At 36.6% G+C, this 12,485-nt stretch overlaps 1 protein-coding gene across 4 annotated transcripts in view; it reads left to right on the forward strand.

The window, feature by feature from the left end:
* The window catches only part of LOC121419238, a 46,706-nt gene that overhangs the window by 20,813 nt on the left and 13,408 nt on the right, over positions 1-12,485 (forward strand). For all 4 annotated transcript variants that reach the window (XM_041613611.1, XM_041613610.1, XM_041613612.1 and 1 more), the window contains 3 exons: positions 1,335-1,436; positions 8,978-9,043; positions 9,937-10,134. In XM_041613611.1, the coding sequence (XP_041469545.1) occupies positions 1,335-1,436; positions 8,978-9,043; positions 9,937-10,134 (366 nt within the window). The remainder of the gene's footprint in view (positions 1-1,334; positions 1,437-8,977; positions 9,044-9,936; positions 10,135-12,485) is intronic.

Genomic DNA, 12,485 nt, shown 5'->3' on the forward strand with positions numbered 1-12,485 from the left:
TGGAAATCCACCATAAGTCAGACTAAGTCTTACCTGCAAGAGAAAGATAGGGAGAGAGAAAGAGAGAGATGGGGCGGGGGCGAGAAGGAGAGAGAGAAGGAACCATTATAAAATGAAGGATGGGATTATGGGAGTAGTGGAAATGAATAATACGACCATGGACATGATGGAGTTTTGAAGATCTAGAGTGTTGTTCGTTTATTATCAACTGCTTGAAAAACGTTTGATAGGTTTTAATTAATATTTTAGTCGATTTATTTCTATAAAGTTTCTAATCACAAATTCTTCTTTAATTTAATTCTTGGACTGATTGAAATTAAACCAAATTTAAGATTTCAAAGTGGTTTATCCAGACCTCGCCATACATTTAAGAAATGCATTGTAAGAAGAAAACAAAGATGGATCGCAAGCTGTATCCATTCAAACATTTGAATTTATGATGGACTCAGGTTACTCTCAAATTACGTGATCCACACTAAAATAAATGATTATATTTGATATATCTCTAGAATATTCGTATTGTTTTATAGTAATCATCAAGGTTTATATACAATGATTATTCAATTTTCTGATATGTTACTCTCATTCAATGATAAAGTTGCAAATAAGATTTTTTTAAGGCATGAAAATTATTTATTTCTCTAACTATACTTTCTGTCAGCCTTTTTTTATGTTGAATTCAATTCCACTATACCTATTAATGATAGATAAAGAGTACTATATTCTTGGTAGTTTTTTATTTCATTTTTATGTTTGACGGGTAGCGGATAGTTCAGTCAGGTACAATCACTAAGGGTAAAAGAGTCCTAATTTCATTTCATTTATGTGTAAGTCGAATTTCCATTGTACTTTTTTGTTTATTTTATTGCCATCGATGCTACGCCACTTGTTATCGTCATTATTTTGTTAATAATTGTTTTTTTTTCTGCACTGTAATTTTATTTAAATGCAGTGCTTTATAAAAGAAATGTTTCATCTTTGTAGATACCAAACAATTACATTTTAGGCACCATTTTAATAAGAAAAACATATTGATAATGTATATCCAGATGATCGCAAGGATGAATTAAAAAACAAGCCCGAAAATAATTAGTTTCATTACATATATAATTTTTATTTTTGCCATGAAATCAATGTTCAAATCAAATACACACTATAAAACCAGTCAGAGATTTATCTTTTACAGGGATTTAATTGTTGACAATTCGTCCTATAAGCTCCCCTTTTCCTTTAAAATGCCCTTCACGGTATGTTTTACAGTATGCAGTCGATATGATGATATCGCTTTTAGAATTATATTCCTGAAGTTTGAATTTATTTTATTCCTTCTATAGGCGATCGATAATCTTCTTACACTCTTGAGGCAAGCTAACATCACCATCATCACATCAGAAAGCTTCTCAGAAAACCCACGGAATCAAGTAGAAAATCTCAAGGTAAATATTAATCTCTCTCTCCCACACAATTTTTTCCTTTCCTATTTTTCCCTTATCATTTTTTAACACTTCCGTGGTTTCGTCCATTTTCTGTCTCCAAACCAACTGCTTTTAATATGTCCTTTCATATTTCAATCTAACAAATCTATCAGTATCACTCGATAAATTTTGTATGCGTTTGAATATAGGCCTACGAAAAGCTATCATTGACTTTTCAAACATAGCGATAAACGTCAAATGTCAAAGAGAATTTGACATACCTTCATGAAAGATGGCCTCATTCGACCCTGTATGAAAAAATGATTTTGTCTTCAATTCAACATGTTTAAGTTATTGCATTGTGGTTTGAGGCAATACTTATGAACCTTATACCTATTATCATGTTCATCTTTCCTCAAAAAGGAGCAATCAGAATATAAACTCATTCAAACTATTTGGCCCAATCTCATCTTTATTTTCAGCTGATACAGCAAGACCCTCCTTTCAACAACATCATCTTTATAGATAGTTTACCCAATCATTCAGAGCGCAAACTACAAAAAAGAGGGTCGCGCGTTGAAATCCTTTGTAGCCATGGCGTCTTTTCTTCAGCAAGGTTTCCACTTTGGCGAGTTGGAGTTGCGAGTCATACGCGAGCTGCGCGAGCTCTAACTCGCCTTAGCTCGCACAAGCTCGCGTGAAATTTACATTTTTTCCTGGAATTTGCTTCAGTGACAAATGACTCAACATCGAGTTCACTACGCTCGCTGTACGAGTGAACCGAGCGCGAAACGAGTCAGGCCGAGCTTAGTATGAGTTGCGGTGACCTTTATACGACTTAAAGCGAGCTATGAACGAGTTATCAAGATTTTGTTACGAGTGATAAGAGTTTCATACGACCAAGGGACGAGATATGCACATTTTTGGCACTCAAAGATGGATGCCGGCGGCGGTGGCGTCAACACCAAATCTTAACCGAAGGTTAATTAAGTTTTTGAAATTAAATGGCATCATAACTTAGAAAGTATATGGACCTAGTTCATAAAACTTGAACATAAGGTTTATCAAGCATTACTGAACATCCTTATTGAGTTTCAGGTCACAAGACCAAGGTCAGAGGTCATTTGTGGTCAATGAACTTAGACCATGTTTAGGGAATCAACATCAAAATCTTAACCTACGGTTCAGTTTTTGAAATGTCATCATAACTTAGAAAGTATATGAACCTAGTTCATGAAACGTGGACATAAGGTTATTAAAGAATATAAAAATCCTGCTTGAGTTTCAAGTCACATGACTAAGGTCAAAGGTCAATTAGGGTCAATGGACTTTGGCTAATTGGGGTATTTGTTAAATTAACATTATAACTTTGAAAGTTTATGAATCCGATTCATGAAACTAGAACATAAGAGTAATCAGGTATCACTAAACATCCTGTGCGAATTTAAGGTCACATGTCCAAGGTTAAAGGTCAATGAACTTTAGTGATGTTCGGGAGATCTGTTGAATTACCATCATAACTTAAAAAGTTTATAGATCTGATTCATAAAACTTGGATATAAGAGTAATCAAGTATTACTGAACATCCTGTGAGAGTTTCAGGTCACACGACGAAGGTCAAAGGTCATTTAAGGTCAACGAACTTTGGTCATGTTGGGGGTATTTGTGGAATTACCATCATAACTTTAAAAGCTTATGGATATGATTCATCAACTTGGATATTAGAGTAGTCAAGTATCACCGAACATTTCATGCCAGTTTCAGGTCACATGACCAAAGTCAAAGGTCATTTAAGGTTATTGAACTTTGGCCATTTGGAGATTAATACTATATTGCTGTCATAACTTTCAAAGTTTAGATACAGTTTATAAAATGTGGATATAGAGTAATCAAGTATCACTGACAACTGAAGTCTTAGGTCACATGATCAAGGTCAAATGTCATTTATTGTCAATAAACGTAGTATTGTATCATTGTATGAATTGTGTTTTTGTGAATAATTATTTTATAGTAGTTTTCAAAGTCAGCGCTGCTACTGTATTTGATAGCGCGATGCAGGTTAGACTGCCAGAGGCGCTCCACTTGGACCTTGTCTAGTTTGATGTCTTGTTCTTTTACCTTGGCTCTGCTCGTCATTGAACTTTTCTTCCGTTTCAGTTGTCTCTTCCTGCACTTATTCTACCCTTGGATCTTTTGGATCGAGGCATATTTCTCTTCTTATTTGTTTAAAGTTGTAATAATGCAGTGACAACAGCCTTTTTAAAAGTAAGTGTACACTGCGTGGGTCAGTTAAAATGTTCACTTTAAAATAAACTCATCGGTTTTAATAAATATCAATTGTTATTAATATCAATGATTAGATCATCTAATTTTCTTTAAAATGATACTCTACATGATATGATTATGGTTCACATGGAGGTGCAGTGCCTTGAAATGTGGGGCAAGGTCAAAATTCAAAATTAAGTTGCAAAGTGACACAATAATGAAAGTCACTGTTCCTTTTTTCCGTGGTGATGAGTGGGTTTTTTAAGCGGTTTCTTTTGAATTTGATCAGTAATCCCGCCTCGGTTTAAGTAAATATCAATGTTAAATTAATATCAACGAATAGTTCATTTAATTTTCTTTAAAATGATACTTTCCATGATGTGATTTTGGCTCACATGGAGGTGCAGTGCCTTGAAATGTGGGGCAAGGTCAAAATTCAAAATTTGCAAAATAACATAATATTGAAAGTCACTGTTCTTTTCATCCATGATGATGAGCGAGATTCTCAGCAATTGTTTTCATGCACCTTAACATCAACATTCAAATGGAATCAAACATACCTCTGCACAAGCAAACACACAACAAACAAACATAAACCACAAGAAAACATTATGAAATGAAAAATCAGGGCCAATGGACTTTCATCTGTATTGACACAGACAAAAGAATCATGTTCTGTATTGACCCTCCATATTATTTCTGCTCGTTTTGCAGCTTTTTACTTCAGACCTCATCCAACACTTTTCAATTTTGCTCTCTTTTTTATGGCATGATCATAACAAGCATGGGATCATTTTAAAGGGAATCAAAAGATCTTTTGAAAGATATCAAATTTGCATTGTGTAAAATTTGGAGTCGGGAGAAATTAATGGCCAAACTCAGATTTCAACTTTTTTGCTCGTTTTGCAGCTTTTCAATTCAAACTTCATCCAACACTTTTGAATCCTGCTCTTTTCGCGATGACATGATCATAACAAGCATGGTATCATTGTAAAGAAAATCAAATGACCTTTTAAATGATGTCAAATATGCAATGTGTAGATTTTGGAGTTTGGAGAAATAATGGCCAAACTTTTTTTTTTGAGGGGTTTATATGTGGGGAAAATGTAGATCACTGGACATTTATCATTCAGCCGGCATGCCTCTGAGCCCTTGCCACGCACTCGGAATAAACTCATACGAAACTCGCTGTAACTCGGGGTGCTCGATCTAAAGTCGCGCTAATCTCGTGGGCACCTCCACTTGACTCGTAAAACGATCGCAATGCTCGTATCTCGCTCTTGAAAACTCGGAACGCACTCGCGTATACTCAGATGTGGCGAGTTATTACGAGTTGTTGTGAGTTTATCTCGAGCTTCTTACGAGTTATTACGAGTACTGCGAGTATACAACGAGTTTAGGTGAGTTCAGCACGAGTTACAGCGAGTTAGCAAAATTTTTGAACATGTTCAAAAATTTTGAAACTGCTCACGACTTCAAGGAGAGTTGTCCCGAGCTTGAACGAGCTCCGCCGAGTCATGCCGAGTTGTCGCGAGTTATCCCGAGTTTCATGGTGAGCTTTATGCGAGTTATCGCGAGTGCCTCATTTTGGCAACTCGCTATAACTCGCCATAACTCGCGATGTTAACTCGCCAAAGTGGAAACCTCGATGATCCGCATTGTGCTGCTCACAACCCAGGTGAGGTAAATGGGTATACCTCGCAGGAATTAATACTTGAAATGCTTGTTCGCTGTAAGGCCACCAGGCTAAAGCCGGGGTAATATTATCCGAGTCGTTTGGAAGGGAGTAGAGACGTTCTACCATAATGTGATATGCGCTATGCAAGAACTGTTTAATTATTAAAGACTACTAAGTAATAGCCAATTTTTATATAGCGCTATTCCCAGAATCGCTCAAAGCGCTTTACAGCATATTATTACCCCAGTCATTGGATTCATTTCAATCCCGCACGAAAAGTGCTTAATTTCCACACCCTGGGGAGCATTCCTTGCATTGATAGCAGCCTCATTATGGCGCTGGCAAATTCAAACATACAATATCTTTCGCATCCTACCGGGTACCCATTTAGCATCTGGGTCGAGAGTGGCAAAGTGTGGATTAACGCCTTGCCAAAGGACGCTAGACCGTGGTGGGATTCGAACACCCTCTGTTTACAAGGTGAGAGTCAAAACCACTACATCCCCGCTCTTCTATATAAGTACGAATATACCCTCTCCCAAACCCTCCTACTTTGCTCCTATCAACACACAGCGAAATATAACCTTCTACATTCGGTAAAAGAGTATCGCCCCACCCACACCCTCATACAAATCCCCGGGGGGGGGGGCCACTTACATTGACGAGTGGATACCATGCGCGACCAAAAAACACGTAAAAAGGATGTCTTTTTCACGATAGGGCACGTTACGTACGTAACGTGATAAGGGTGTCCAAAACACAAAAATAATGAAAAAAGGTATCTATTTCGCTAGGAAAATTACGTTTTTAGGGTCGAATATGCTGGGATGATAAAACAAAATTACAATGTTTTATAAAGGATGCCCTTTTTGCCCCAAAACTTCGTGTTTAGGGTCCGATTTGCGCGAGGTGTAGAAGGTGGGGTCGTACTAAACCAAATAAGGTAAAGCCGCGACGACCGGAGGACCCGTAACAACAAAAAATTCCTGTACTTGTTTAGGGGTTCATTTCAGGGAATATTTGCCAAGAGTATCGTTTTGTTTCCCATACTTGTTAAGGGTAGGGTTTCACACGCCAATACTTGTTAAGGGGTGCATTTTCAGAAAATGGAAATTACGTGTTTAGGGTGCTTTTCGAGACCCCATGGTCGCGCATGGTATCCACTCGTGAATGGAAGTGGCCCCCCCCCCCCCCCGGGTACAAATCTCACCCACATACTAAACAAATATATCAGGCTTTGAGAAAGTATATTTATTCGAGGTTGGTCTGGCAATTACTATTTTTATAATAGTAATTGCGAAGCCCCGAGGGAAATAGAGTAATTTTGCCAGTCCAACCGAGGATTAATAATTTCCACTATGCTTTCGAATGAAACGCCTGATATATTTGTTTTATATCCTACTTTTAATAATTTATAATAAAAATCTATGAGCTGAGCTTACAAAGTCCGGTTACTTGCGTTGAATTACCTACTTTTCTCCGAGCCACCGCGCTCAGCGGAACGCAGATTAGTGCCTGCGCCGATGCACCGCGGGACTTGCCCGGGAGAGAGAGCTCGCTGGCCGGTACGCCCGAGAGTTTAGCTAAATATCTAGTTTTCAGAATATTGGTAGAGCAAAAAATATATCGAGGTCTGACGTCACGCAACATCATAGTTGAAATATATTTGGTTACATGATGTTATTTAAACCAATCACTATAAAGGAATCAATCTATGTAGGATATAAAGCACAATATACATGTATCCCTTCACAATAACTTTAACAATATTTCCCTCACTCATACCCTCAAATTAATGTACCCACACACAGCACCTCATACCCCTACACATTCAGTAAAAAAAAATCATCTCCCTCACACATAATGTACCCGCACACATCACAGTATACCCCTTCGCAGTACTACAATATATCCCCCATCCACTCTCTCACACATAATGCACCCACACACAGCACAGTATACCCCTCCACATTTGTCCAAACTATATTTCCCTCACACATAATGCGCCCACACACGACGAAACATATACCCCCTCACATTCAGTACTGCAATATATCCCTCACCAACTTCCTCACACATAATGCAACCACACACAGCACATTATGCCCTCCACATTTAGTAAAACTATATCTCCCTCACCCACACCCTCACTGTCACACAAAATACACCCATACACAGCGAAAAATATATACCCCTTCACATTCAGTACTGCAATATATCCCTCATCTACTCCCTTACACATAATGCACCCACACACACAGCGAAATATACCCCTTCACTTTATATCCCTCACCCACTCCCTCACACATAATGCACCCACACACAGCACCTCATACACCTACACATTCAGTAAAAAAAAATCATCTCCCTCACACATAATGTACCCGCACACATCACAGTATACCCCTTCACAGTACTACAATTCAGTACTGCAATATATCCCTCATCCACTCCCTCACACATAATGCACCCACACACACAGCGAAATATACCCCTTCACTTTATATCCCTCACCCACTCCCTCACACATAATGCACCCACACACAGCACAGTATGCCCTCCACATTTAGTAAAACTATATCTCCCTCACCCACACCCTCACTGTCACAGATAATGCACCCTAACACACTGTGAAATATACTCCTTCACATTCAGTACTTCAATATATCCCTCACCCACACTCGTAATATACACACACTCTGCGAACCCGAATATTTATTTCCTCTTGAATAGTTTGAGTACCAGACAAAGTGACTTGGCGTCGTCACAGCAGAATAAATCTGTCGATTTCAGAATGCGTACAAAATCAGGCACAATGTTTTCAATAAATCTACATTTAGGGTTATCAAACATGCAACGATTGGCAGTGGCATGTCACAGTTCATTGTTCATGGTGATAGCATGAGTGTCGATATTGATTGAAAAGATTGGTGTACAAATCTAGAGAAGTCACTTTTCAAGGGTTTTACATTGCCTTATGTTATCAATTAATGAATAAGAAATGAAACCCGTCGGTATCATAGAGCTGAATTACATTTTGGCCCAGTAACAAAACTACTGACAGAAACTGAATTTCAAAACGAAACTGTTTCAACTGACAGAAACTGAATTTTACTGACATACTGTCATATTCTTAGGATGATTGAAGCCTTGCACTACAATTGGTTTCCTGATTTTTCATAACATGATTAAAATGAGATAACTTTCAATCTAAGGATTTTCAAAAGAATTGCTCACAACTTTTCGAAACAAAGTGAAGTATCATAAAATTTGATATGTTAGCGATGATCAGTCGGATAATGATATGGCCCTTGGCTAATTATTTATTAAATTATTAGTATCATCTCTGCACGAGGCAGTGACAGAATTCGCATACATTTACGATAAAAATCAGGATTCTTTGTCATCAAACCTTGTCATTGATAGTTGGATACATTGTAATGACATAAACTACTGATATCTAGCTTGCATTTGGCTGGCTGAGATAAATTTTCCTGTAGTTATATAAAAAAAAATACTGGTGTAATTGATAACAATAGAAACATGAATGGTTTTTATTTCCTAATACATCTTACTGAGTGATAAAAATGTCGCTGCATCTTTTCTTTCACCTATGCAGAATCAAGACGCTAAAATCATCCTTGCAAACATGTATGAGAACATGGCACGAAGAGTTTTCTGTGAGGTAAATCATATTTCTTTTGATGAAGTTCCGATGTGAAATTGTTCGGTAAAACTATAGGATCCCTGTACTTGTTCAATTAAAAGTTTATAGTCCGAATATAATTATGTTTGTCCATTTAATTTCATCAATATAAAGCAGTTAAAATCAGACCTTCGTTAATACATAATATTTATTCATCTCATATGTAACTGAGATTTAGATTTCTTTTCTTTAAACTTCTGCACTTGATACCTCTTACCAAATTGAATTCATTGAAATATATCATTTTTCTACAGTAATGTAATGTAAATATATTTCAGCAGGGTATGAATTTGAATTGTTCTTCTAATATACCAAAAGTAAGTTATGATTATGAACTCTCTGTCTATAGAAAAAAATCGATCCGATTTTTAATGGTTGGATGAAATGTCGTCACTAGATTGGGAATCTTGTTAGTGGAATGCAAAAAGGCTTTTCACGATGGTATATGATATGATAATATCCGAGCAAACACTAATGTCATACATGTTTTTCGAATCAAGATAAGTACAGTTGAACGAGCTCGTTTCCTATGGTTACCAACAAGCATCTTGTAGTATGATTATCTACCATAAATTGTTTTGTTATATTAAGAAAATATAATTCCGAGGTTATAAATTACGCGTCTGAAAGGTGTTAACGATACATGCTATTATTTTATAGTTTTGTTATATATTCTGATATTATGGAGCGTTTTATTTAAGCATAGATGATGTTTTTGTCTGTGATTTCATATGGGTCTATTTGTATATCAGGCGTTCAATTTACACACTTCTGTTTTTATTTGTCCGGGGTCACAAATTTCGCCATGATTATTTAATGAATTATTTGATTGCATAACATTTTGGGTGATTTATTTTCTTGTGTGTGTGTAGGCATACAAACAAGGTTTAACAGGAGAAGGGTATGTATGGTTCTTGATTGGATGGTACAGTGATGGTTGGTATCAAGTCCAGGACTCTGACGTCACATGTACTATATCACAAATGAAAGAAGCTGTAGAAGGATCGTATTACATAGCTACTGAGAGCTTACAGCTTAGTCCAAGCAAAGTACCCGGCATCACTGGACTCGTAAGTCGATATTAATGTTTTTGAAGTTGGTCGTAAGTTATGTTATGACATTAATATCGCGTAAGTCTATAATTATGTAAAATTCAGTTTTGGTTAGTCAACTGTAATGCCAATATTTTCGTGATTTGTTAACAAAATTGAATTTCGAATGACAAAAGTATTGGTTAAACTGTATAAAATTATGGTAATTAGTATAAATACGGTATGGTAATATGCGTAATGCCACTCAGCATCACTTGCATATAGAAAAGGGACTTAAGGCCCTTGACCAAGGGAGAATAGAATGAAAAAAAAATGTGAATATCATGTTAAAATCTATCGCAAATCTTACGTTTATATTTTTAAAAAGGAAAAAAATTTGCTCACTTGAAACTTTTGAATATTTATGTTTTGAACGCCATTTTTTGCCCCCATAAATTTGTTTACCCGTTACGTCACTGCACAGCATTATCTTATACGATTGAAAAACAAAATATTACATAATCGCTCACGATGGCGGTCTCATGCATTCCTATAGATTTTTTTTCATTGTTTATGTTACGACCACAGTATTGTTAATTTGTTATGTTTATTTCCTCTGTACATTTTATATTGTATATCTCTGATATTATTGCACAAATTAAATAAAAATAAAAATATTAAATTTCATAAAGTCAGGTGTAAAAACAGATGAATAAAACATTATGTTAAGGACACTTTATTGTATATCAACTGGCTTTATAAAAGTAAATGGAGAGTTAGAATTCGAGCTTCCTGGCATTGTCTTCGTATTTGGTCTCTATTTTTCTAGTTCATTTTAAAATTCGTTTGTAGTTCAAGGGGTAAAGTGTACAAAGTCAATTATTTTAGTGAATCGTCCATTGTGAAATTCTTCTAAACATTGTAAATTTGTCATATATATTCAAGTCATTACGTGTAGAAAGGCTTATCGTGGTATGAAGTGTTAGTCCGAACGATCTCAGTATGTTCTTTACTTCTAAGGATCATATAAAAGAAGGTCGATAGAAGTTTAAAAAGGTTTTATTTTTTTTATCTGACTACAGAGAACATGTTCATTAATTCGGGAGAGGTAATTTACCATGATGTAATCTTTGTGTGATCACTATCAATTGTCAGACGATCGCGCTCAGATGATAGGCTGTAATCGTATAAACGTAGGATATCATCTTCTCCGGTTGATAATTACCAAACGGAATTAGATCGTTTTGGAATTTGAAGATCGCGTTATTCTAAATTATGAAAGCTTATAAGTGCCACCGAGATGTTGAGATAATTATCTCGGGAAGTCGACATCTTGATAGCAAAAGATAAGATGACGAGATCCTGGATCTCATCATGTCGACATCTTTTAGAAGAGATGATGAGATGACAAGATCCCGGATCTCATCATGTCAACATCTTTTAGAAGAGATGTTGAGATGACAAGATCCCGGATCTCATCATGTTGACATCTTTTAGAAGAGATGATGAGATGACAAGATCCCGGATCTCATCATGTTGACATCTTTTGGAAGAGATGATGAGATGACAAGATCCCGGATCTCATCATGTTGACATCTTGTAGAAGAGATGATGAGATGACAAGATCCTGGATCTCATCATGTTGACATCTTGTAGAAGAGATGATGAGATGACAAGATCCTGGATCTCATCATGTCAACATCTTAAGAAGAGATGTTGAGATGACAAGATCATCTCATCATCTCATCATCTTTTCTACAAGATGTCAACATGATGAGATCCGGGATCTTGTCATCTCAACATCTCTTCTAAAAGATGTTGACATGATGAGATCCGGGATCTTGTCATCTCATCATCTGTTCTAAAAGATGTTGACATGATGAGATCCGGGATCTTGTCATCTCATCATCTGTTCTAAAAGATGTTGACATGATGAGATCCAGGATCTTGTCATCTCATCATCTCTTCTAAAAGATGTCGACATGATGAGATCCAGGATCTCGTCATCTCAACATCTCTTCTAAAAGATGTTGACATGATGAGATCCAGGATCTCGTCATCTCAACATCTCTTCTAAAAGATGTTGACATGATGAGATCCAGGATCTCGTCATCTCATCATCTCTTCTAAAAGATGTCAACATGATGAGATCCAGGATCTCGTCATCTTATATTTTGCTATCAAGATGTCGACTTCCCGAGATAATTATCTCAACATCTCGGTGGCACTTTCAAGCTCGCGTTATTCTAAATTACTAACTCTTCTCATTACAACACGTGTCACTTGTTTTCTACGTATAGCCTAGAATGATTATCATTAAACAAAATGCGTTAGAATATTGTTTCGATACAGATATATGCCGGTTCAGGCGAAGACTTTGACTAACAGGT

This window comes from Lytechinus variegatus, chromosome 7 (genome assembly GCF_018143015.1).
Source record: "Lytechinus variegatus isolate NC3 chromosome 7, Lvar_3.0, whole genome shotgun sequence".
NCBI classification, from domain to species: domain Eukaryota; kingdom Metazoa; phylum Echinodermata; class Echinoidea; order Temnopleuroida; family Toxopneustidae; genus Lytechinus; species Lytechinus variegatus.